General features: G+C 39.4%; 1 protein-coding gene across 3 annotated transcripts in view; it reads left to right on the top strand.

Annotated features, from left to right (window-relative positions):
• The window catches only part of LOC139952987 (uncharacterized), a 32,626-nt gene extending 8,052 nt beyond the window's left edge, over positions 1 to 24,574 (top strand). For 2 of the 3 annotated variants that reach the window (XM_071952346.1, XM_071952344.1), the window contains 8 exons: positions 4,286 to 4,499; positions 5,131 to 5,169; positions 5,438 to 5,518; positions 6,286 to 6,375; positions 8,006 to 8,098; positions 13,365 to 13,441; positions 17,242 to 17,293; positions 21,278 to 24,574. In XM_071952346.1, coding sequence (XP_071808447.1) covers positions 4,286 to 4,499; positions 5,131 to 5,169; positions 5,438 to 5,518; positions 6,286 to 6,375; positions 8,006 to 8,098; positions 13,365 to 13,441; positions 17,242 to 17,293; positions 21,278 to 22,576 — 1,945 coding nt within the window. In that variant the 3' untranslated portion in view covers positions 22,577 to 24,574. The remainder of the gene's footprint in view (positions 1 to 4,285; positions 4,500 to 5,130; positions 5,170 to 5,437; positions 5,519 to 6,285; positions 6,376 to 8,005; positions 8,099 to 13,364; positions 13,442 to 17,241; positions 17,294 to 21,277) is intronic. The other variant, XM_071952345.1, reaches the window with a different exon arrangement.
• Positions 24,575 to 27,345: the final 2,771 nt, after the last annotated feature.

Raw genomic sequence — 27,345 nt, 5'->3', positions numbered from 1 at the left:
ACCTACACAAGAGTTATCCCCAGGATGAGTCACACATGTTGCCCCTTCGCTAAACAACTACTGTAACCTGTTTGCCTCGTTCATGTCTCGAGGTGAAAATGAGACTGCAATTTTCCCAACCACTCTCAGTGAATTTGCTTCCTGCAGAAGAAGTGCCCTTTGCAAAACGGCCTTGCCCTCTTCAAAGCTGAAATTCCAGGCCAGATAAAATGGCTGACTTGTTAGTCGGGAGAATTGATTCTACCTTTGTCTCTGCTTTGCTTTAGAAAGTAACTTTCTATGTAGATTATTTTCTACTCTTTTTGCAGTTCACTTTGCAATCTCTTTTAGCAGTTTAGCCGTTTTTAAGCTCAGGTACATGTCCTTGCAGTATTACCAACTGACAGCAGTTCCACTGATCAGTGCTTTGCCAACCCACTGTTAAAAGGCAGGTTATACTTTTGGTAATTAGTGCACTCCACAAGTTAACGACCATTTAACAAACTTACTTGGTAAAGAGCAATGGAGGGCTGTTGATATCATAAAACATTATTAGAAACAACACCCTTTGTAATCATTAGTTTTGGAGAAAGATAATTTTTCATCCCAAAAATTTGAATCTGAGAAGGGCCTCAGGCATGAAGACTTTCTCAATAACCTCAATAGGCATCTGAAAGCATCTAAGCAACACACGTGGGTTTGTTGGGGGTCATCTTGCAACTTTGAAGACCAATTTTCACAGTTTTTCCCAGACTTGTCATTTTATGCATACGTTGGGATTCACCAAATGAGGATACTGGTCTTTGACAATTACCAAGAGTATAACCCTGCCTTTTAACTCGGCCGTGTCTTTGCTTGGCATTATCACCTCACATCTCACTCATTCTCTGCTTTTTTTCTCCTCTCTTCCTTGATAGTTTGAACAGTTTGAGTGTTTAAATCTTCAGCACCTGGTGGTTTCGCTTTGTTGGGTCTTCGCACCTCACTTGTTGCTTAGCTGCATGTCTTTGATTGCACTAACAACACTCTTTTTCTTCACAGATTCCCTACTGCTTTCTTGTTGCATATATGGCAAAATTACCTGGGGTCGATTTCATAAAGACGATCTTAACTGTGTATCACTATTAGTTGCTAAGCAAAGTGTGATGTCACAATACAGATCACCATGGTGATACTGGCAACTTATCTTAAGATGAATTTTAGAGCTTTGTGAAATCCAGCCACGGGGCCGATTTGACACAGAGGCTAATATTGATCTTGACCGTGTATCAATTTTAGTTGCTAAGCAAAGTGTGATGTCACTATACAAATCACCATGGTGATACTGACTCGTCATAAGATGAACCTTGGTGCTTTGTGAAACACTTGTGCCTGTTTGTACAGTGAGTACAACTAGGTTGAATAATATTAACTTCTTGTGCTTTATCTCACTTACACTGTCACCTTGAATTATCATAAAATAGTAACACCTTATAGATGTACTTTTACTGCCGTTTCATTTTTTTTGTGGGGATGGGGAGGTTGGAGTAGGGACAGGGCTGGGGAGCGGCATGGTGAGCGTGTGGATCCTATGTATGTAAATTATATACACCTTCATTGGCACCTTGAGTTGCATTTCAGTAGAGATCTACATACGTGTGTACTGCTGTGTCATTTTTTTTCTTGTGGTTTGGGAGGGTGCGGTTGGGGACAGGGTTAGGTAGGGTGGGGAGAGGAGATTGTGGGCGTGTGTAGATCATTTGTATGTAATGTATCGCCTACATTGGCACCATGAATTCTCACTTTAATAGTAACACCCTACATATACTGCTGTGTCATTTTTGTGGGGATGTTGACAAAACAGAGCTGCTCAAGCAGAAAATATTGCTTTCAAATTTTGAGCCAAATTTGCAGGGGCCCCCAGTCAGAAATGGTGCATGTAACCTTATTTTAGCAAGCGTAATGTTGTTGATGCTTAACTGCTAATTGTGCTTTGCAGCTCTATGAAATTGGGCCCAGGTCTATAATACAATGTACTATGTGAGCCTATATTCTGTGGGGCATTACACTTTTTTTGCAAAGTCCTAGCTGATCCTGTCTGAACTTGTCTGAACTTGGCAAATATAGTGACAGTGTAGATCCAGGTCCGTAAACCATGAAAACCTTTGGGACCGCTTACACTTTTTTTTCTGCAAAGTCCCGGCTGAACCTGTCTGAAGCTTTCTAAAGTCGTAACAGACTGATCATAAACACTAAGCTGACGAGGGATTAAGAGATAACCTACATTGGGTTTTAGTCAGAACCAGGATAACTGACACATACATTAATGCGACCCTGGAAGTTACACCCTGGGAGCCAACCAAAACAGTTCGTTGAAATTCCCTTTAGAAAGAAAAAAAATTGCTGGTTTTTATCCATGGAAATAAAAGAAGGATCATTTTTTTTGTAAAACTCACTTTCACAACCCAGTTCTGGAAGTTTGAGCATAATCGGTCAGAAAGTGGCTGCACTTTTTTGCAGGAAAAAAAAGGAATGAAAAATGGTTGAGCAGATTCATGGTTTGGTTAGCTTTTAAAGTTGTTTAACACCACAGCTTTAACTTTGTCTATAGCAGGGTTGGCCTTTTTACTTTTGTCAGTGACCTACAACAGGGTTTGCCCCTTTAACTTTTTTTTTAAAAGTGGGACCAGTTAGCGCAGCATTAAACTGGTCCGTAAGTTTTTTAACTATTAGTCCATATTTCACATTTTTGTAACAGGTTGATCGACATAAATGTATATTTACCGTGTGCTTTGGTGTAAACTTGAATGCGGGACTAAACTAATTCTACCTCCATGGACTAATAATGTGACTTACTACACACTTTAACAAATAAAGTAAGGGCGGGCCATAATTTGAAAGCTAAAGCCTTTCCCAGATGGCAGAAATACATGTCGGAGAGATATTTCACTTTTTATTTCGCGCTTGAGTTGAGCACATCAATAACAAAAAAATTAAAATGGAAAAATAAACCAACCATGTTTTTTTAAAACATCAATATATTGTATGACGCAGACAGAAACACAAACTCCATGTACTCATGGTGTTATATTTATAAAAGTGGGATTTTTTTTTCGATGTTGATGGTTAATGTTTACCACATGTCACAATAGAATTACTCTATTTTTTTCCCTTGACAATTCCAAGGTTGGTGCCGACTCATTTTCATAGAGGTATGGTTTTTTTAGAGCGTGACTAACGGAAGTGGCATGTGTCCATCAAAACCAAACAAAAATAATTTGAGAATAATAAAAGAGGCCGCCAGACAAAATAAACAGCATAAACAAAAGGAAGGTTTTCATTTTATTTTACTGATTGTTGTAGTAAGGTTTTGAGATAATAGTTTGATTTTGAGCGAGACTGGGAAAAGTTGTTGTTTATTGCTGCTTTTGGAGTGTGCCTTTTTTAAACTTAACACTGGTCGACCGTTATTGCCTGCCATGTAGATCTGACATACTGCCGTACTTCATGCTGTGTTTTTTCTTCGCTTTCTACATGTTCGCGTTGTATGAACATGTACATGTACGTAACTCTTGCTGACCTTTATAGTTTTTTTTTAGTGATAACGGTGACCCATCTGCATGCTCCTGAATGATGGAATTCCACTTCAGTTATTCTTTAGTTTGTTCTAGGTTTTTTTTTTCCAAAATGATTTGGGGTTGAACAAAGAAACATTGACAATAGGGGGATTTCAAATAGGACCTCCGGATAACTGTTTAAGTGGTATAAGCCTTTGCGATCTCGAATAACGCCAGTTTTACAATTTCTTCTCAAGTTGTTAACTTGTTGAACACTGCACAAACTAATCGCACATCGGCACATTTATGGTCAAGTCTATTGTGAAACCAAGGATGCCTCATACGTGAACTTGATCACTGTAGCTCGCAAGTCGGAAAATACCTGTAAACAAGGATGCTTGCTCTGTGAACCAGAAACACAAGGGTAATCCTCTACATGTACTCTCTCATGATGATCAGTGTTATGGGTTCTTTTACGTGCACTTTGGATCCTTGTACCCAGAATCAAAGGACAAATAATTATGGTATCTTGCTCAAAGATACAAGTGTCTTGACCAGGACTCGAACCCACACTCTACTGTAAGAAACACCGGAGCTTGACGTCAGTGCTCACAACGACATGGCCACCACATGCCACATGTACAGTGAATTCAACTCCCCATGATAAATAAAGCACTCCACATCAGAGACCTACATGTATATTTCAAAGCTGGCTGATATACTCCCAACACGTCAAATTCTTAACGGTATTTTCTCTCAAATCAATCCAGGAACAAGAATGTCAATGCCAACAGCTCGTCCACGACCCGTGTGCGGTCACAGAGCGGCGGAAACAACCACCCGCTACGACCCCCGAGATGGCCCAGCTTTCCCCCTGAAGAAGAAGGGACGGTGATGGTGGACGCTGTGGTCTATAGACACATGATACAGGATATGACGTCAGTGAAGACGATGTTATTCAAACTCAAGAGAGCTCTTCAGGCTGTGAGTACCGCAAAAATGTTGGGTTTATGGGAAGGGGAGGTAAAGTTAAAGTCTGTCCTTAGCCAATATGGCTCATCGGGTCAGTGTTTTTATACGTGGGATTAAAACAACTGAGGATATTTCTTTTCCCCCGGACGATGTGGACAGCATGTAAGTCCATCGCAGGATACTCACCAACTCTCCCTGGGTCCCATTTGCACTCCTGGGTGGAGAGAAGCCATTATGACAAAGTGCCTTGCGCAATGAAAGAAGTATCATGACTGACCAGGCCAGGATTCAACCACACTGCCCAAGACCGTTTGACCACAACATTCCACTTTATTAGTGGGGAACAAAAACCCCACTTGAAGTGGGTGGGAAGGGGAGGAGGGGTGGCCAGCTTGGAAACAGTCCACTGGGTAACCAATTTTGGGGCCTCCAAGCAATCTTTACTAAACTGCTAAAACATAAATTTGGTATCCACGTTTGTTTTTGTTTTCTTTGCAAAAAATATATATTGAGGAACCAGTTGTACAAAATGGGTAGTGACCAGTTGGAAAACAATAACAATTTTGCTGGTAACCTTAAAAAAAACCTTTTCTTTGCAAGTTCAAGTTGAGGAAATTTTGTTCGTTCTTGTTTGCCCGTATAGGTTGATAACACATCGTCCCCGTTTGAACAAGCACTTCTGGTAAGTTTTTTTTTCTGCCATTGCACCAAAGTGTTTGTAAATATTCCTATCAGTTCCTGATATTGATTGGGAATGTGTTCCAAAAAATAACTTTGGGGGGGGGGGGGGTTACTAAAAAAATAGTGCTCTTTTTTTGTACAACCTGATGATGTGAACTTTGGGTGGGCCCTAAGCCAATCAGATTACCTAGAAGTTGTACGCACTTATTAATAGTCGTCCTTAGCTATCAATTATTAAGATAAGACGATGTCCGTTTTTAATTCCGCAGAGTCCTTGCGTCAGTCCGTTGACCAGTCCCATGAGTGAAGATAACCCTATACAGGAAGTAATCATCGACGATCTGAAAGAGGTAAGAACTCGTCGACCTCAGCAGGGGTCGATTTTGCAAAGAGTTAAGACTAGTTCTAACTTAGGACTAGTCCTAGGAGTTATTAAAAAACTTAAGGCTAGTCCTAAGTTAGGACGAGTAACTCTTCCTAAATTGAGATAAGACTAGTCTTGACTCTTAGTGAAATCCACCCCAGGGCTTGAATTTTACTCTGGGCCGCAGGCTCGAGGCCAGTAGTTTTAGAGTCGGGCCCTGGAAACTAATGACTGGAGTCCGGCAGTCTTATGTTTTTCAATTGAACAATAGCACCTCACTGTGTTAGTAAAAGAATAGAGATGTGATTTCTCCGTTTTTAACTGAAAATTCAGGGTTTTTTTTTTACCCTAAATAAAACCCCACGAAACATGAAGATAAAACCATTAGAATACCTTACTTTGTCCCTGTCATGTTGAGTCCCTGGGGCCGTCGATTTTTTTAGGGCTATTAAATTTGTCTATTAAAATAAAATATTTTGAGGGCCTACACAAAATTAATGAGTCTGATGCTCTGTTTTCTCTTATTAAGTGGGGTGCACCCCTAAGGCCTGTAGCATCCCTTCTGTTCGCAACATCTACTTAACGCTGCGTCATCTTAAAACATTCTGTTTTATTTCACTCCTGACATGTATAAATTACAGCTGAAGTGAACCTCCTGTGTTACATGAAAGCATCCGTTGATCTCACTTCCTCTTCTCGCTCTTTCCTTTCTTTGCCCTCTTTTGTCTAACTGCATATTTGTTTTCCTACCAGGAAAACCATGTTCTTCGGAAGGAAGTAAAGAATTTACAGGAACTTTTAGCGGACACACAGCACAATTTAAAAGAACTGCAACTACAAAAGGTAAATCTATCTCACTTTTGTTGAATTATTGGTTCATGTTGGTACCAATCTTCCACAGAAACATTTCCCTATATAAACTGTCATCAAGGGGAATCTGTCACCTACTTCTAGGGCTGAAACAGGGTGTAACTCTTCAAAGTCCTTAAAGGTGCAGGCTTGGGTATCATCCATTTTGGAGCCTGGTTGGTAGAGCAGAGTGCACTACCATCCCAACTTTAATGGTTAAGATAAGTGCCTTGCTAAAGAGTCAAGTGTCATGACCGGGATTCAAACCCACACTCAGCTTCAGACAACACCAGGGCTCAATTTCATAGAGCTGCTAAGTACAAGATTTTGCTTAGCATGAATTTCTTGCCTTGATAAAAACAGGAATACAAATTAAATTTATGTTTGTTGCATAAAGCTTGCGACTGGTGTTCAGCTGTTGTTTGCTTATCCTCATAATCACGTGGAAATTTGGTTGGTAATCATGTTTTTATCAAGGCAAAAATGTCATGCTAAGCAAATTCTTTTTGCTTACCAGCTCTAAGAAATTGGGCCCAGGGCTCAAAGTCATAGAGCTTCTATGTGCTTACTGCGTGAGTTTTCATTACATAGCGCTTCTAACTGTAGACGCATGAAATGCATGCTTACTGTATAAAAAGGAATGACAAAAAATGCTAATCCATGCCTAATTTTTTTTGAAATACACTTACGCTCGAGCAAATTTTTCTGCTATAGTTAGCACGAAAATTTGCTTACCAATAAAGTAGCAAGCGCTGTGAAACAGTCCCCAGAGCCTGGGCCCGTTGATCAAGACCTCTTGACCACGACACACCCTTAAGACGTTATCCTTCAAGATAATGCTCTGTGTTATTAAGAGTTTGATGAGGTGAACCCCAAGGGTTCATTGAAATCCAAACTAACATCTATTCACACCAAGATCAAAATCTCATGGGAAGTGATTCACTGATAAGTTAACGGAGCGGCTAACTCAATCAAGTTTTGTAGGGTGGGGGTGGGGGTTGGTTTCCCCCTTTTTCTTAGGGTTGGGTGTAGTCAAAAAGTTTAAAACTACCTCTTGCTTTTGAGCTCAGTTTTTATTGTTGATCATCTTGTAGTCTGTGCCAGATCCCATCCCAGGGCTAAGCCAGAGCCAAAGTACTGTAGCTTTTAAAAGTGCCTTAATCTTTGATGACAATAGAATTTTGTGATATGTACTCATTTTCCAACAGATAGAGTCCTCAATTGAGTGGGAAACAAATTACAAGTTACAATTAGTAATTGTCAAAGACCAGTATTCTCACTTGGTGTATCTTAACAAGCATAAAATAACAAATCTGTGAAAATATTGGGCTCGATTGGTCATCGAAGTTGCAAGAAAATAATGAAAGAAAAAAAAACCCAGATTCAAATATTTTAGGGAGAAATTACTTCTTTCTCAAAAACTCTGTTACTCCAGAGGCCGCCGTTTCAACAGCTCTCTGTTGCTTGTTAATAAGTAAGTTCTTATGCTAATATATGATAAAGTGCTTTACCAAACGTGTTGCTTCGTTCCAGAATGTACACAGCTCTCCGTTGCTTGTTAATAAGTAAGTTTTTATGCTAATATATGATAAAGTGCTTTACCAAACGTGTTGCTTCGTTCCAGAATGTACACACCACAGCGGAGCAGCAAGACGCCAGTACACAGTGCGTGATTCTCACACAAGATCAGTCCCTCCAAGTTTTCATCAAACCACATGTAAGTAGCTGATATTTCTCAGCTTTCTTTTATCGCTGACAAACAAATATATTATTAAGTGAGGTTTGCAGGAGAACCATGTGTAAATCGCTTTGAGTAGTGTTGGTTCTGAAAAGAACCAGTGGTTAACAACTCAACATTCTAGGATTAGTGTGCTCTGAACGTCTTCAGGAGAAAGAGCACAGTACAGTTTTTGAAATGCTGAGATGTCAACCACTTGTTCTTTTCAGAGTTATACTCCCACCAAGTTTCAAATCCTACAACAACGAAAAATGTAATGAAATTCTCATTGTTGGTCATCTGACTAATGGAAAATGAGTTCATGTCATCTTCACCCCATTTAAAGTTTACTCCAACCAAAAAAGGATGGTTTTTGTTATATATATTTTTTTTTGAGGAGGTGGTTGGTCTGTGAGGGTCCTTTTCTTAGAAGCTTTGATTAATCAATTTAATGTTTACTTTATAACATCCGGCTAAATTGATTCACTGTATAACATGTATAAGAAGAGCTGTAACTTATTAACCGCAAAGACAAGAAATAGTCAAAGTCGTGTCAGTGTTGGTGTCTTTCCTGTTATGCCATGAGCCTTCAAGCTGATGTCAGTCTTGGAATTTACTTTGGTGCTTAGTAAAGTAATATTATAATAAATAATATAAATAAAATATAATAATATAGTGCTGGTAGGTTTCCACCATTTTGGACGCTCATGGCGCTGAACATTTATTACTTGCACATACATGGAGCAACTATGTTGAGTTGCTGAACATGTACTGTGCATGTATTTGATGTTATTTTGTGAAGTGATTCAACACTGCTTAATGGATACAGTAAAACTAAGATATCTCTCTGTTCTCCTTTGGTTTGGATGTAGCTTGTTTAAGTTTTTAGTTCAGCCGCTATTTGTAGTGATTGATTAGTGATGTGCGGGTGCAGGGCTTCTCCGCTACACAAAGGTGTTTTAAGAGCCCCCTCTCGTCATACTCGCTGTGTCTGATACTTGTGCCTTATAGTGATGCATACATGATGTACGTGTCAGTTTAATGTACTGTGAAATGTGTCATGGATAACTGCAAGTAAGGGAATTGAGTTTGTTATTATCATTAAAGCCAGTGGACACTATTGGTAATTGTCAAAGACAAGTCTTCTCACTTGCTGTATCTCAACATATGCATAAAAATAACAAACCTGTGAAAATTTGAGCTTGAGTGGTCGTCGGAGTTGCGAGATAACTATGAAAGAAAAAACGCTCTTGTCAGACGAAGTTGTGTGCTTTCAGATGCTTGATTTCGGGACCTCAAATTCTAAACTTGAGGTCTCGAAATCAAATTCGTGGAAAATTACTTCTTTCTTGAAAACTACTCCACTTCAGAGGGAGCCGTTTCTCACATTGTTTTATACTACCAACCTCTCCCCATTACTTGTTACCAAGTAAGGTTTTAGGCTAATCATTATTTTAAGTAATTACCAATAGTGTCCACTGCCTTAAAGGAGTAACACTGTATACCAAGCTCTTTGTGTGGCAGCCCTCCCCCATAGGGGAGTTTTTACATGAGGGTAAACAACCTGCAATTTTGGAGCTGGCATATCTCATAGTTTGTCTCTAAAGTTTCTCTACAGAAAGTTATGTGTTGTGTGTGAAAGTGGCTAAATGAGGGATATACATGTATTGAGGAGTTGTTTTGGTTTTGTATAAAATTATTTTTGATTCTGCCTTCCTGTAGAGGATGAACAATTGATGAGATTAATTTTCCAAGCTCCAAACATATTCAAGAGTAAAATTCAGTTTGGAAAAAACCCATTATGAAATCGAATTGAAAATCTGAGGGAATATCACAAAGGCCTTAACCGAGGCAATGCCAATCCTGTGAAATTCCCACGCCCAATTTTAATTAAGTCATGAAAAAATAAAAGTGTTCTTCAAGGACCCACAGTTGTTTTTGTAACACTGTAGTATTTATCCAAGGCTGCTCGGTTTATTGGATTATGTTTAAATGAAGACACTCTGGCATCGAATGATGCAACCTAGACGTACATGTAGAGGATGCTCAACAGACGTCTTGTAGGATTTGATGGAATTATCACAGGTGGGTTGCTAGATGTGTTGACTAAAGATGAGAGGGTTGCTAGTTTGGAAGGAATAGACAACAACAAACAGTCAGGGCTTGTGGGGGCGGGGGATGGGTAGGGAAACAACACCATCGCAAAGGGTCTGTAGCTAAAAATGTATAGGCCTACTGTATAGGCCTGGGCGAATTATTCGAATATCCGGTTAATGGCGAATAGGTTTTCCTATCCGTAACCGCGAATGCCTTTTTTTTCTTAACCGGATATCCGCATAGGGCGCAAATACCTATTTACAAACCGGATATTTCTGTAATTACAACCGAGTACCCGGATATTCTTTAATATCCGAATATCCGCGGACGTCGGGCGACAACTGACATGAATGTTTTCTCTGAATCCTTATGAAACTTCTATTAAAACAGCATAAAACAGCATATATTAAGTATTTAACTATGCTCACCTCCGTGAAGAGTTAAAACAATGACATTTCTGACGTAATTTGTTCAAAGATTACAAAAGTTTTCCTTCACGTAGAGTCAATCACGATCAAAAGAAAAAAAGCAAATCGCCATCTTTAAATTAGATCCGGTCATTTTTATGAATGAACCGAGTGACACAAATGAACAGCGCCCTCTAGCGGAAAAAAAAAATATTTTTTTAATTTTTTATTAAATAGCGCCCTCTAGCGGCGAAAAAACTATTCGAATATCCGGTTAATTTCGGATAGTTGGCCAGCGGTATCCGAATAACAAAATTTCACTATTCGCCCAGCACTACTACTGTACTAGAATTTGCTCTAAACAACAAAAATTAAACGGAGAAAAAAAAATCACACTGAATTGAAATAAGGTTCATGGATGTTTTGTGCTTGAGGCTTATAAGTCCTACTGTAAAATCTAGATGATTTTTATAAATGTTTGTGTCGGTGTATATCGGCCTTACACGCTAGCTTGTCCTTACAGTAGGAGAATCCCTAATTATGAATTAGAACGTTCCTGCCGTTCGGACTTCTGAGGTGTTCCCTATGGAGGATGGAAGTTGCGCTTCATGTGCCAACTACTATTAGTAGTATAACATTTTAAAGGAGGGGATATCTAACTGGAGATTTCCTTTTTGGTTGCGTGTGACGTTTTCAGTTTGTTTACACTACAGTTGCTGTTTATTTTTCAAGAGCGTTTCTTTTTTTATCCTAACGCTCAATTGTAGAAGTCTAAAGTTGTCGTAACAGCACCTCATTGACAAGACTGGTACATTTCTGTAAATCCTAACCCAACTTTATCGTGAGGGCCCACAATTTCTGCTAGTCCTGTGCCACCCCGACCCGTCCTAAACTTGACCTCCAATTCCCTGAGTCAAACCAACTTCTGCAGGCAAACAAACCTATAATGAATGTTCTACACCAGCCAGTATTCCAATTTCATTCTTGAAGTCCAATAAATGATGACTGACCCGACAAGATCACGTCACCCATCCTACACCAATCCAAACCTTACCCAAACTTGTAGTCGTAGACACAACCATGATAACACTACCCTGTTGCTAGTCCCATGCTGTACCCAACCCATCCCCTACGTCCATGGTCTGGAAACGTCTAAAGACCCTCAAATGCAGCATTGGCCAGCCAACACCCCCACCTTCCTTCCCTATGTCCAAGAAACGTTCAATGGCCCAACAAAGCTTAGCCGTACACTATGCCAAACTTGACCCCCCACTCGATGGAACAGAAGTGTGTGGAACAGGTTCAGGGCTCAAATTTGAGGTAAAGGCCCGGTCACACAGGCCTCAATAAGGAGAACGACAACGAGAATGTTAACAATGCACGCCCTCGATTGGTTGAATGAGCATGGGCGTATTCAACCAATATAATGTGTTTTCTTTGGGTTGTGATCGTTATTGTTTTCGTTATCGCTGCAGTGTGACTTTGCCTTAAAGACTGCTAGAGGCTTGTTTACTGGCCCAACACTTTAAATCATCAGCCTCAGGCCTGCAGTCTTGTGTAACACTCAAGCCCCGAGGTTTACTGCACAATAATCTCCTCTCTACTTGCTTAATATCTAAGTGGCATCTTAAACCATACCAAGCTCATACACAAAGTAACGCCAGAGAGAGAAAGAAAGGGGGAAACACTTATTATAATCCCCGATAATTGTCAATAGCTCAATGTCAAGATAAAGATCTTATAGGTATTAACCACCTTCCCGTGATTAACGAGTCATCATTTTAAGAACCTTTCTTCTATCACTTTGACCGGTCTACACGTTAAACCCCCCCCCCCCCTTCTCAAAATTTTTCCTTTGGCGTTCAATTGCCGGAAAGACCTGATTGACTTTACTCTCTCCCCCTCGTTTCGGTCATTGCTTATCTCATTGGATGATGTGGCCACTGTATCCTGAGCTTCATTTTCACAAAGCTGTGAAGCAGTGAAAGGATGCTAAGAAAGAGGGCCCAATTTCATGGCTCTGCTTACCGTCAAATTCTGCACTTACCATCACCATTCTGGAAGAAGGCCTAGTAACGTGGAATACATGTATGCCTGTGAAAGCTTGATTTACATATGTAGCGCAAAATTCCCTGCTTCCCTAAGCACTGATTCTCTGCTTATGGTAAGCAGAGCCATGAAATTGGGCCCAGATTAGCAGGTCATGACTCAGCCCCAATTTCATAGAGCTGTTAAACCTTTTTCTGCTAAGCGGAAATAAGCGAGAAGCTGTTCAAACACTGTATATTATACATGTATCATTTGTGGTTTATCCAAAAAGAAACTAATTTTTGTCCTTATTTTGTCCCCTTTTTTGTTTTTGTTTTTTGGTAAAGCTTGTTTTAGGGTGACATACATGAAGATTTTTTTTTCTTTCAGTTTTGCTGTTTAATTAGCCTTCGAGAAAGACTCTGTTAGGGTCGGGTCAAAACACCAGTCAACTTACTATTTATTTTTTATATTTTTTATTATTTTTTTTTTTTGGGGGGGAGGGGTGAAATTATTTGGAAAATTAGTCATTATTTTATTTTCCATGTAATTTAGATTGTCCATCCAAAGGGATCATCTTCCTTTAATCCCTTTAATTTCCACCTCGATCCCCCCCCCAACTCTTAAGTTGACGTTAACAAAAAACAAAAAAACCCGGAATGAATCAAAGACTTCAAATTATTCTCTTTTGCTGTGTATCTCTCTCTCTCTGTGTTTGTATCCCACACCCTTAGTCTGTCCATGTTACCTCCTCCGCCCAAGCCATGCCCACCTCCAGTCCGACGCATCGCAAATACAGGGCTGAAGTCAGGTAAATGAACAACCAAGTAAATGAAGCCATGCAAAAAAAGAAAAAAAAAAAAAAAAAATCATCAACCAAAAATAATGCTTGCTGCTAAATATACTAACGATAATAAAATTAATGTTATACCAAGCATGAGAAATGTGTATTGTGAGCGAATGAAACGGTGACTTGCGTTACATTAGTCACATTATAGCTGTAATATGGGGGTGGTGTTTTTTTGTGGGTGTAACAATCACTGTTTCGGTTGTTGGACCATCGATTGACCGATAGCCAATACAAATGGAAACAGTTTTTGGTTACAACTGCGAAAATGCACCCCGTGGTATGCTGAACGATATTCTTGACTTGGTTTGTTGAGATTTGAAATTATCTTTCTATATTACCCTTGATACCATTTTGTGGTAAGCACTTTGAACTGTGTGGTATCCCAGAACTGCAGAAAAACAAATTCACAGGATAATCTGGTAGGATTCGAACCTACAACCCCTTAATTTTCAAGGCTCGATTTTGAGAATCTTCAAAACTGCAGTTAAAAATTTGTACTGGACCAGAATATTGTTAACAAGAGTTTTGAAATCAATGAAGTTGAGATTGCTTTAAAAGCGAGGTGAGAATTATCAAGTCGTGAAAATCGTTTCTTTGTTCGACTCGGCATGAGTTATCACGGAGTAGCCCATGTAGCATGCTATTACATTGCCTTGTGTTTATTTATGTTCTATGTATTCTTGTTTTTAGTTTGCTTTTGTGGTCAGTGTGTTTTTCGTTGGGTTCGAATTACTACCTTGACGCCTTATTATAGTTAATGTTATTTGCCAAATAAAGAAAATGTAAAAAAAAAACACCTAAATATTTATGTAAGTTACGCTTGTACCACTTAAGATCTGCCAAGTAAATTATGCTTTCATTAACGCTATGTTTCTTTGTGAATTGCAACAAAAAGGTGGTTGCTAAATTCGGCTTAAAATTTGCTTTTTTTTAAGTTACAATACAATTTGCCAATGAAAGTTGGATGCTGAGACGAACTGGGTCAAGAGTCATGTCAAGCTAGCGGTCTGTCATCGCTCGGCTCATAATGACACTAATGACAAATGGTGACGCCGATGACAAAAAGTCTTATTCAGTGAACAGACATTTAAGTTGAAAGACATCGGGAAAGTTGGGTCAGGTTCAGGGAGATTTTATTTAAAGGAGCGATTGTGAAGTCGTTTGTGTCATGGACAAATTGAAGTGACAAACGGTTGGAACAGGTGTACAATGACGACTGATTTAAACGGACAGACAGTCAGATGGTATTCGACGTATGAGATGGTTTCCATTCCTAAGAATAGATTTGAAGATGATTCAGTCTTCAGTTAGAACAAAATCAGTGACAATTCGTGATCTCATTTCTGTCGTAGACCAGTGTAAGTGGTGTGTAAAGTTAACATACAGTAACTTTGGTAAACATCAACGTCAATGAACACGATTAAAGCGACTACCTCTATAGTCTGAGGAATTCAAGTTTAAAGCCATTATACACTTACGAAAAAAAGAAAAAAAAAGTTCACAGATTTACAAACAATTTACAGGGTTTACAGAAGGTAATGGTGAAAGACTTCTCTGGAAATATTGTTCCATGAAATGCTTTACTTTTTGAGAAATTATTAAGCTGTTTAAAAACAATATCAATTCTCGATAAAGAGAATTACGGATTTATTTTAAACACATGTCATGACACGGCGAAACGCGCGGAAACAAGAGTGGGTTTTTCCGATATTTTCTCCCGATGCCGATGATCGATTGAGCCTAAATTTTCACAGGTTTGTTATTTTATATATAAGTTGTGATACACGAAGTGTGGGACTTGGACAATACTGTTTACCGAAAGTGTATAATGGCTTTAAGCGGTAACTTGTGACTCAGCAAGTCATTGTACAGCAGCCGTTGTTCAAATCTAGCTCATAAATCATTAAGTCTACTTTGAGCAACCCTAGATTTTTTGAAGTGTCATTGAAAACTATCATCGAAACCAAAATCCTTTTTTTGTTTTTTGCTGCAGTCAGACATTAACTGTCCAACCTCTCTCATTCCGTCTGTCGAGCCCAATCTGACAGCAATCTGTAACCATAAAGGAAATTAAATAAGACTTTTATCATTCAACCTGTTCATTCAATGACCTCAAGGATTAGCAGGTCATTACCCCCAGCCTGAGCCCCCCTCCCCCCTCCCCTGGATACTCCTAACCGATGGTGGGATAAAGGGTCAAGTGACCCCATTTAATCGTTGACTATTTGGGGTTTAGGGTTTCTACCTGAAATGTGTCTAAAATGAGAGTTTATTTTTAAAAATCCTCATGGAACAAACGATAGCTATCAAATCAGTCCAAAATCAGCCTCTTCAGGCAATGCACGAAAACATTCTGTGAGAAGAACTATATAGTATTTCCTTTTCCAAAAAAATATAAATTTAAGGTTCGGTGTATGTGAATGTGTTTTTGTTTCCCCCTCCCAGCAAAAAGTAGATTTTTTTTTTTTTATGTGAGTGTAGAGTTACGTTTTCTTTGATGTGACTTTTTGTACGGTCAGAAAACTGCATTTTTTACTTTCGTGCTCGTATTTAATACAGTTCAAGAAAGTTGTTTGCCTGTGAGAAAGACATGCATGTAGAATTTGTACATTTGTAGACTTGTACCCGTAATCTTATACCCCACCCCTTCCGGCCTCGCTCACCCCTCCCAAAGACCCCACCCCAACTCGTATTAAGTTTTGATTTATCCTAAATGCTTGTTAAGATTTCTACACGGATGTGTTTACCAGTTGAGACATGATGTCAGTTGATTGAAGCATGCTCACGAGCATGATAAGTTTCAACCAGTGTATTGCTGTTTTTTTTGGGGAGGTCGTGCTTTCTGCTCTACCGGCCAGGCTTTGGATTGATGATACCAAAGCCTACATCCCTAAGGATTGTGAAAAGGGGTAACCCTGTTTTAGCCCTAGGATTACGGTGGCAACGGCTTCTGGAAACAAAATAGTTGTAGCCCACACCTTGAAGAAGCGTTCAGGCCTTGTGTGTCAGGTGACTTGCATAAAAGAAAAAAGAAAAAATATATGTATCATGTGACCAAACATGCCTGGTGAAATCTGGATAATTCCAATCACGAGGCAAAGCGGAGTAAAATGAAAAAGCCATATTTGACCTCCAGATAGGCAAAACGTTTGTATGGGTGTGAGCCATCTCATACCTAGCCAATCAAAACCATATCTTGAATCATGTGAGATAGCAGGTGTCTTTTAGTAGTCGGGCAAATTCATGCTTTCTTAGTCGTGACAAAGCAAGTAAATTTACCAGACACAATTCAAAATTTATCTCGCAAATGACTTGAATATTTTACACTTGTCACAGAGCCTGCATTAAGCAACAAAATCAGTTTGTAGTGATTAAGTTTGAATGATATACTGTACTGTACATACATAATGATCACTTTATTGTCTAGTAACCATTAATTTATATATTCTACAAAAATTATTGACTCTTCTAAAAAAAAAAAACATTTTATTGTGAATTTTTGGATGCATTTTGCCCAAAGTTTGTTACTTTTTTTTTTTTGGAGCATCGAAGGTACATGTACATGTTGACAGTAACTGCATGCAATCCATCCTGATTTCTGCACGAACCCAAAATGCTCTTCCAAAACTAAATCCCATGTCTGTCAAACCCGCATCGTTAAAACCCAAACAACTGACTATTCAATGCTTTCTTTACCATTAACGTCTTGTTCCCAACCTCTCTCTCCCCCCGTCTGAATTGAATGCATTTTTCCGATTCAGTAGTAAGATAAAGGCTGCTTACGAGGAATACATGCGACTTCATATCGCCAAGGTAGTCACTGTTTTTCACCTTGTTCTGTGGGACAGTTCGGAGTCACAGCTATGGGTCCAATTTCATACAGCTGCTTTAAAGCGGAAAATACTGCTTGAAAAATGCCTGCTTAGCAATAATGGGCAGGATACCAGTCACAAGTTGTATTTGAGTGTGACGTGGTATTTTGGCTGGTAACCGTATTTTGGTTAGCATATTTTTGTTTTGCTTCATATCTAATTTTTTTTGCTTAAGCAGCTCAGTTAAATTGGGTCCACGATGCGGCTTAGGCTTCATGAGCCATTAAGTGCACAATGCTTCCAAAATGGCTGGTGGAACTGAAAGCCGTGGTCAAAAGCTGAGGTCTCTGTTTGGTTCTGCATCACAATGACTTGTGTAGTGTTAGGCATGGCACTTGGATGTTATAATGTGAGCACATTTGTTGTCTTTTGTCATTGGTGTCCTATACTATAGTATAGGATACCAATGATAGATCCGCACTCCTCTGTCTGGTTTTGTTTGTTTGCTCAAAGGTTTAATGCACCATTGTCCTGTAGAGGACTCCGTAGTATTTTACTCTTCATCTGTTTGAGTCAGTGTGCACAAATGTCCTGTTGGGGACACCGTAGCCTCTATGTCCTTTGAGGGAAGCATCTGCAATGTTCTAATGTCAATTTCAGGACACCATAGTCTAAGCTATAGATATCTCATACGTGTATGTACTGTACATCAATTCCTTCTGCACTGTGAGAGGATTTAGAATCATAGAACCATGGGCTTATGGCAGTAGTTAGTTTCCTGACATACAAAAGTAGTTCCCTACATTAGCCACCAACACTTTCAGGACTTTCACCTCCCCCTCCCCCCTCAGCTTCCCCTCTTTCTTTAATTTGAACCACTTTCATATAAATACATCCGGAATAAACTATTTATTATCAATCGAATATCAGTAAGCTCTGATAAGGCTCCAATCCTCATCAGCCAATGTTCATGGCATCTAAGATGTCTAAGACTAAAGAAACCCCTTTGAAGTAAAGTTGTACAGTCTCAGCTCTCAAAGTCCTCTTATAAACTTGGGTGTATAGAGCTGTTTAACCTACAAACTATTTCTGCCCAGGCTTCAATTTTCAAAACTGGAAATTTCCCACCATGAACGTCTGTATAAGTTGTGTGCAAATCTGTGAACATTTACGTGTATAATTATACTCTTTCTAAGGTAATGACATGAATGAACACTCAATTTTTCACTTTTTTTTAAGGGGGGGGGGGATTCAAAGGGATGTTCATGATTGACATAGTTGAGAATCATCCTACATCCTTTCCACATGAAATTTCAATTTCCTGATATGATTGTAGAATTTCATAGTTTGTAAGAATCATGGAACGTCTGCCTAAGTTTCAAGGTTATTAAAATTACTCTGTTTTTTTCCCCCTGTGTATCAACAGTCCGGTTCCCCCTTAGGAAATAAGGAACTTATTACAACTTTGAAAAAATGTCTGTACCTCGGTTTATTTCATGTTCAGGAATTTCTTCTCTTAATATGAGATGGCCGTTTTAAACAGCTACTTGAGCGGAGTGTTTTTAACAGAAATTCTATTTTAACTTGGTTATAATGCCTTTGTTCACCATTTAAATGTAATTTATTTTGATATGTGTAAACTTCTGAATTTTTGTAATAAGCGATTAAAAAATCAGGCCCCAACTTCAAGCTATTGACTGCGAGCGTCAAAATGACAACTGCTTTGACGTCATGTGTGGATGTTTGCTTTGTTTCCCTCCAGGCTGCAACAAAGCGACTTTACACATTGGAGCTCCCAACTATGACGTAATATGAATGATTACAAAACGGAGCTTTTTTTCGCGAATTTTTCAGAAAAGGGCTGGCCAGATAAGGGTTTTCGCAATGATTTTTTTTTTTTTTTTTTTTTTTTACTAGATTTTCTTAATAATTGAAAACATTTTAAATGAAATCCAGCAAAGTTCACGACTTGACATTTTCGTTCAAGCAGGTCTTTAAATATTAGCCCTTTAGAGACCATAGCGATCAAAATTGGCTTGTACTTCACATGTATCATGGTTCCTTGCTTTAAAAAAAATCACTCCAATTGAAAGGCCTCTTATCAATGTGCCCCATCTAAACCCATTTTCATGTCTTGCCGTATATTATGTGTGCAGTTTCAGGCAGAATGTAATTTATGCATTCCATGTGAAGATTTCATGACGTCCGATTATACATTGTCGTAAGTTGTCACCCCAGTTGGGGTCATTTTGGTTTGATATTTCATCCATCCTGTCCATACATCATCATGACCTTTTCCCATTTTTAGTGGAATTATTAACATTTAGTCATTTCCATCTATGGATTTACGATTGCATTTATTTAAGACATGTAGGAGAGTGCAGTTTGCATGGTTTGAGTTTACTTATTAAGGAGGCTGTGCACAGGTGCTTTTGTCTTGCAGAAAAAAAATATGATAGAATTATATTAAATTATCTTATTTGAAGTTAGTTTAATCATGGAGGAAGAAAATCTTCCTCCATGGTTTAATATACGTTTAAGTGAGGGCATAGTAACACTACTTGTATTGGTTATGGGACATTTTATTTAAACTGATGGATGTATACAAATGAAAATTGTTCAATTTATTTTGGAGAGGACAGATTTGAAAACATCGGTTCACATGAAGCATGAATCAAAACGCATGGTGTGTGCAATGCTATCTATCATTGGAAATATAGAGATTCATCAATGGTTTTGAATGCATACAAACTTTTATTTTCATATCTATCTGTAGGGTGAAGCTAATAATATGTAAAAATGTAGACATGTTATTTATTTCATGCTGTTTTCTCCAAAGTGCAATGCCCTGGGGAGTCAAAGTCATTGATATCCAAGACTGGACTGTTCCACTTATCCCAGAGGGGAATCAGATCCCAGATGTTTTTTACTCATATACTTAATGCACAAAATTGTACAGGCATGTCCAGATGTGACCCCTCAGCAAATAGTGTTGGACTGCATCAATAGAAACCATAGATCTCTCTTTTTTTTTCTTCTGATGGCTATGATCATGGCATGGTTGGCTTGTGTGTTAAAGCGCTCGCCTCTCACCAAGGTGACCCCGGTTCGATTCCCGGCCAGGGCAATGTTGAGTTGTGCGTTGGTTCTCTGCTGTGCCACGAGGGTTTTCCAGTGTGCGTGGTTCTCTACTGTGCCGCGACCATCCGGTTTTCCTCCCTTGGGAAAAATCATACACTTCCGATTTTGGCTGTGCTCCGTGGTCATAACGGGTTGATTTGGCTGGCAGCCAAAGGCGCCCTTGCGTGCCTGCTTCTCAAACACTTATCATCAAGCCACTGAAAAGGTCCCTCTGCAAATAATGATGACTGTATAAGATTCGCACTGCCTCTAGCTACCAGGAATACTCGGTGGTCTAGTTGGTAAGACACTATTCTAGAGTTGCAAAGGTTGTGGGTTTGAATCTCACCCTTGTAATACGCCTGTGATTGCTTTCACAGAGCTCGGGAAAGTGCAGTGCTATTAAACATCGGTGTATGGCCAAAACCGTAATTAATATGACGACTCTCTCCTCCTAGATTCTTTTGCCGGCATTATATTATTGATCAAACTTAATCTACCTTTATCAATTCTTGGTGTGTGAACTAACATTGATTCCAGCTTGCTTGCTTGCCGTTTGTCTTCAAACTAACAAGTTTTAAATGGAGGTCGATTATCTAGTGTTCGATCTTCAAATATTAATTTGTAAAACTTTAGTTGTTTGTTAGTTTGACTTTGGCTTCATTTTTCTTGCATTTTACAATAATGATAAAGTACACATTTTAAATTGACAGTGAAATAATGTATGCGAAATGGGGATGAATAAATCACATGATGGGATCAGCAAAATTTTACTTAAACTTTTGAACATTTGAACTTATATAAGATTACTTGACTCATGTTATAAGCAAGTTGCTAATCTTCATTTTTTTTTTTCCTGATGTAGAGATGTGACTCGCCAGAGAAACTTTCCAATATGACATCTCGTCACAACAGCCCCCTTAAGGTGGGCCTCTCCCCAACATCACCGGAACCTCCGACCGATCTTGCCAATCACATCCAGTACATGGAGACGTCCCCACCCGGAGGCAGACGCCGCCCTCGAAGTGTCGAGGCGCCATCCTCGAGTCAACTTTCGCCGAGTAGAAGACGTCCTCAGAGTGCAGAAGGTCCTTCGTCTGATCGAGGTTCCCCAGATGGTCGAGGCTCTCCAGAGTCTGGTAGAACCAGCAAAAGGTCCCAGAAAAGCAAGAGTAAGATTCCCTCGAGTCCGACCAGGGGCGACAATATGATTATAGAACCAGCAGCGCCCCAGAATCCTGGGAGGTATGATGAACCGAGTGAAATACCAAAGTATGCTGAAGCTTCTGTGATCGGCAAGGGAAAGCCTCCAACAGGTGGCTCTCAGAGTAGGAAGCTTACTGGATCCAAGAAGAGCCAGTCTAAGCTGGCACGGCCATCCTCCTACAAGTCCAAAGGGTCAGGTTCTCAGGACAGCCTTCAGTCAGATGGCTCCCTGACAGATGACGGGAGGCAGCCGACAGAAGAACGGAGAGGTGGGCCACTGAAGCGCCCACTGGTGTACTCACAGCAGCCCAAAAGCGCGATGAGTTCGCCTAAACCACCAACAGGCCGGCAAGAGATTCAACAGAAGAACATGAACGGCAGCTCAGATGGACTCTCCAAACCAAAGGAGATCCGAATGATGGCGGTCAAGCAGCAATCGGGGAAGAGTTTATTGCAGAAAGGCACTCAGAATCAGGATACCTCTTCGCAAGACGATCTAAGAGATAACGGAAGCCTGTCGACAAAGTTGCCATCGCTCCTCCGGATGTCCAAGACGCCCCAAACGAAACAGCAGGAGATCCCGACCAATCACAGAGGTCTGACCAACAGACCACCTCAGCTCATCGACGCCAATTCCAACCCAGTCCCACAGCAGAATGGCGTCTCACACAAGACATCAACCAGGACGGCAGTAGAAGAGCAGTCCGATTCCCAACTGAAGTCGATGCCTGTCCAAATTCCTTGCGGGATAAAGCAGCTCCCGGTTTCAGCCAACTCTTGTTTGTCGCAATCGCCCGAGCGGGCGAGCTCCGGGGAGGATGAGAAACCTTCCCCGCCGTCGTCCCCAAGGTCCAGGGGGCAGCAGAGCAGTAAGATCGCCCTTCCAGTCAGGGGTAGGGGATCCAGTAGGCTTCCCAGGGGTAAAGGGATTCCTACCAGGAGAACCAACAACTCTTAAAAAGGTCAGAGGTCAAATAAAGGTAATAAGGTTATAAAAGTTAACAATGTCCAGAGATCATACTGTACATGCATGATCATCAAATAGTAACAGCGACATTGACCCCTTTGTGAAACGCTACAGGGCGTTGAGCCACAAAGAGCAGCTATCGTCCAATGATTTGGCTCCTTTGGCTTCAGTAAGGCTTCGGCTAGTGCGCTTTTTCGGCGTCAGTGAGTTTTTAAAATTATTATTATTGCGTTTGACATCATATGCAAGGGGTCTATTAATTTTTTTCTTTTTTTTACTTCTCAGAAAACATCGATGGATAAAAAATAAGAATATTGTACTGTGTTACCCCAAAACTATTCAAACTTTGCCAAACTCTATAAATCTCTTTGCTGTGTATGAATCTTGTAAACAGTTCTAAACCAAGGTGGTGTGATTGTAAATATCAGAACTTGTTGCAATGACTACATAAACATTCCATCTTTGCAGAATTTAACCGCACTACAAAAAATTGGAGGGAAACATCACCCCAAAATTTGTGTTTAAAGCCCACCACTTTTTGATCTTCCAGCTTATGTTTTTTACATTGAGGATTATTTCGTAATTTTGAAGAGAAAGAAATTGCAGAAATCTGCGTTATGGTTGGATGGCAAAGTGCATCATTATTGGGGGAAACTGGCACAAGTTTATTTGTTTGTTTGTTTGTTTCCATAATAAACAAAATTAATTTTCGGAATTTGCACAAATCTATAAACTACTTGTGTTTTGACAGTTGTTGATGAAACAACATTCTTCGAACTTTGCTGACTGCTTGCAAATAGCAAAAAAAAACGATTAGCCCTCTTTGTGGACTTTCTGTATAAATTATGGAACATGTTTTATGGACAAAGTATTTGCTCTAAAGGTCTTAGGTATTTTTCTGAGAGGAATGGGGTGGCGATTTTTGTTCATCATCAGACGATGAAAATGTGAATTATGGTTGGGCTGGTCCCGAATACTATTTGAGCGGTAACTGGACCCAGCAAGGCCCGTTTTCAAGGCTCGGCTTACCGTTGAATTCTGTGCTTATGATCGCCATTCACCGCTTACTGCGCAAGCGCCAAAATTGTGCGCAAACCGTATAAGCGAACAAGTGAAAACTCCATGCTGATCCGTAAAAGTACGCTTGACGTGAGCGCGAAATTTCTTGCTTCCGCAAGTGCGCATTCTTTGGTTACGGTAAGCAGAGCCATGAAATGGGGCCGATGGGAGATTCCTCATAATTATCATGTGACATGTATTATTAATGTTTGGACATAAGTGATGAAGAAGAAAAAACTTGATACATTTGATGATTTTGGAATATCTCTCCGTCATTTTAAAATCATGTGACTAAAATGTTAGATTTTAGAATAATTTGAGTGTGTATCAAACTGGTTCTCCATGTTTTGCTAAAACACAAGTCTCAAGGCTCTTGTCAGTGATTCTATTCACTGTAAAACTTTGAATGGAAGTTCGGGAACCAGACGATCCTAGATATTTGGGATGAGGTTCTTTGTAAAGGTCACTTTTTCAAAGCTGCTATTTTGTAAATATATGAAAATGTACAACAAAACATATGGTAAACAAAACCGTATTGCTGCTGGGTGTGTTTGTAAAGTTGTAAAATTATGTAAATTTTATGTTGAAAAATGCTCTATTGACTAGAAAAAAGTCACAAATATCTACTTATTAATGTAATAACTAAATTATTATCAAACCTATGATGAGAATTTGTAAACGCAGAGTCATACATCACAGACGAATAACTGATTTTTCTGTGGGAGAGAGACTTTGATATTTCTGAAGTAGGTTTGGAAAATATTTGATACTTCCCAGGGAAATAACATCTACTGTCATTCGAACAAACAAATATCAGGAAAGGCAAACCATTGGTTATTCTAAAACAGAAACATAAGGTTGGGTACTGCTTAAAATGAGCACTGAGAGCTGACTTCCACAATGGCGCAAACATGATTTATCTTAGGGGGGGGGGGGGTGGGGGGGTGGAGGTGAAATTGGGATCAGTAAACCTTACACTACTAATCAGAGAGAGATTAGGATTTTTGGTTTGTTTGATCAAGTCAAAAAGCACAACAGCACGATCTGACAGGTTTACCAGCGGTATAAGTTTGCCTTGAACAAATATTTTATAAAAATTTGGACGATCGTGTTAACGAATCTTCTCTCATAACACGTATGGGATTTGTGTGAAGGTAAAAGTGTGTGAGGATATAAAATTATCTTGCCAAGAAAAAAGTGAATATAATATTTCTAAATAATTACACAGTTAGGGTTTATTTGAAGAGTGCATTTCTATTCATTTTCTATTGACAACCGAAAACCGATTGCTTACTTTTTCCAGAGAGAAAGAAGAAACCTGCCAAATAATGTTGACTGTTTTGTCAGTGATTTTATGCTCATTGTAGTGTGTTTATTTTGAGTTAATCTAAACTGAAAAAAAAAAATGAATGAAAAGGGGTGAAAAGTTGGGGATAAGGATGTTTTGAGTGGCAGTTTTTCAGATAACAGCAATGACCCCCTTGAAATAATTAACTTAAACTGAACACTGGGGGGTAAAAAAAAAAGCTTAACAAATCTCAGGATTTAATAGAAAGCATTAATTGAAATCTTTATGATTGAAACGAGTGTACTGTTTAAGTAAACGATAGTGTACCATCTTAATTAAAGTAATTTAATTATCCATTGAATATAAGTGGACGTCCAGTTTTCAACATTTTCAGCCATGCAAAGAGTGTGACATGGGAGGGTTGGGGTGTTTTAGACCAAGTATGACTGTAAAATGTTGATGCGTAATAAAATAATATGCATCCGTTTTGGAAGAACAATGGTGATAACGGCCCAATTTCATGGCTCTGCTTATCGCCGAATTCTGCGCTTATGATCACGATTCCCTGCTTACATGCAAGCGCCAAATTTCTGCGCTAGCCTTGTAAGCGTAGAATACCTAGTAATGTGAAGTACGCACGTGCAGAAGCCAAAATTTGCCGCTAACCCGCTACCGTAAGCGTCGATTCTGTGCTTACGTTAAGTAGAGCCATGAAATTGGGCACAGGCATGAAATTTAGTCATTTGAATAATGTAGAAATATTTTAATCGAGTACAAGGGCTAATGTACATACATATACCCGTGATGTAGGCTTCAACTTCAGGCTATATAATTGCAATCTTTTCAAAATTGTCCAAAAACAAAAAGGAAGAATATCATGCCTGTGTTAGTGAGGGAGACGTTTAGGAGAGGAGTGGTCCTCAAATATATTTCTCTCTGTATGACTTAGAAAATGTTGAAAGCTTTGGATGGTCCCAAAACCTTTAAATGTATCTTCACAGTTATTTATACTGACCTGAACTGTAAGCTTGGATGAAAAGGTGGTCAGTGATTACTGTTTTCTCCGACTGGGCAATGTGTAACAGGTACCTTCATTATGTTCCTATAGACCGTATTGAATAACCCCTTTTTTGCTATGAAAGTCGCCATCTTGTTGGGCAAACCGTATGCGCGTCCAAATGCATACATCAATGAGGCCCAGTTTGATTTCTACGGCACATGCACGCGCACACACCCACGCACACGCACACAGACGCCATGTTGTAGGTCAGAAATTTGAACAGTGACGTCATATTCAATACGGTCTATACACACAACTCTCTAAGTTTGAATGCTATGCAGTAAGAGTCTTCAAATTCGCCTGTCAGTGCCAAAATATATGCCAAGAAATAAGCCTGTGTAATTTTCAGATCGTTTCACTGTACAGATTTGTCGAACAAAGTAAACCAATGTACTAATTAAGTAATTGAAAAGTAGGGTTTGAAGCTCAGAGATACATAGTAAGGGTTTGCGGTGACGCTGTGTACATCAAGTAATGATTTTCTGGAGGTGTTTATGGCAGAATTTAGCCCTGTTAAACACACAATTCTATGGGCCGTGAGTGCAGCATTCTGCATTAAGCGAAACCATGATAATGGGCTTCGGTCTGAGCGTTTCAAATGTACTCTGTTTATCTTTAAGAGAAGACAGACCTGTGTTACTCCTGGTTTTTAACAGAACGTGAATTTATACTCAAGTCAAAAGACCAATATGGACTTGCTATGTATGTACACGCGTCTCTGTAGCCTTACATATGCACTTGGATTTTAAATTTCTGCTGGAGCATTTTAAGGGCACCAAGGCAATGGTCAGGGGGGTACAGAGGCAATCGCCTTCTTTGCGACCGTGAAGTATCAGGCCTGAAATACATTTACCATATTTCTTGAACCTAATAGTTTAATGAACACTTTAGTGGGTCAAAGAAAATGTTACTACAACCATAAATGTGCACTGTGCAATGTCATTGTAGATTATCATGTATCGTACAAGCTGTGGTAATAATTAAAGCTTTGTGACCGTATGAGCTGCTGATTTATTTTATTTTGGGATGTTTTAAGGACGCTGGCTGTATACTTGTACTTCAAAAGGCAAAAGACAAGAGTTGGCCCTACCCTGGCTGTACTTTTTTGTGCCTTGCGTTTTTCAACCTTTTCTTCACTCATTTGCTTTGAAAAAGTGTAAGGCTAACTGCCTAGCATTTTTTCATGCAACAGCCTTGCATTTTCCCACTATTTCTTCCAAATTTTGCTTTTAAAAAATGTAAGGCAAAAATTTGATTTTTACACAAGGCTATTTATAGCCTTGGGGTACATTTTTTCAGTCAAAATTCGACAAGTTCACAAGGCCTTGTACACTTTTTCAGTCAAAATTCACA

The sequence above is a fragment of the Asterias amurensis genome, chromosome 21 (genome assembly GCF_032118995.1).
Source record: "Asterias amurensis chromosome 21, ASM3211899v1".
NCBI lineage: Eukaryota > Metazoa > Echinodermata > Asteroidea > Forcipulatida > Asteriidae > Asterias > Asterias amurensis.
This window is presented reverse-complemented; position numbering and strand designations above follow the sequence as displayed.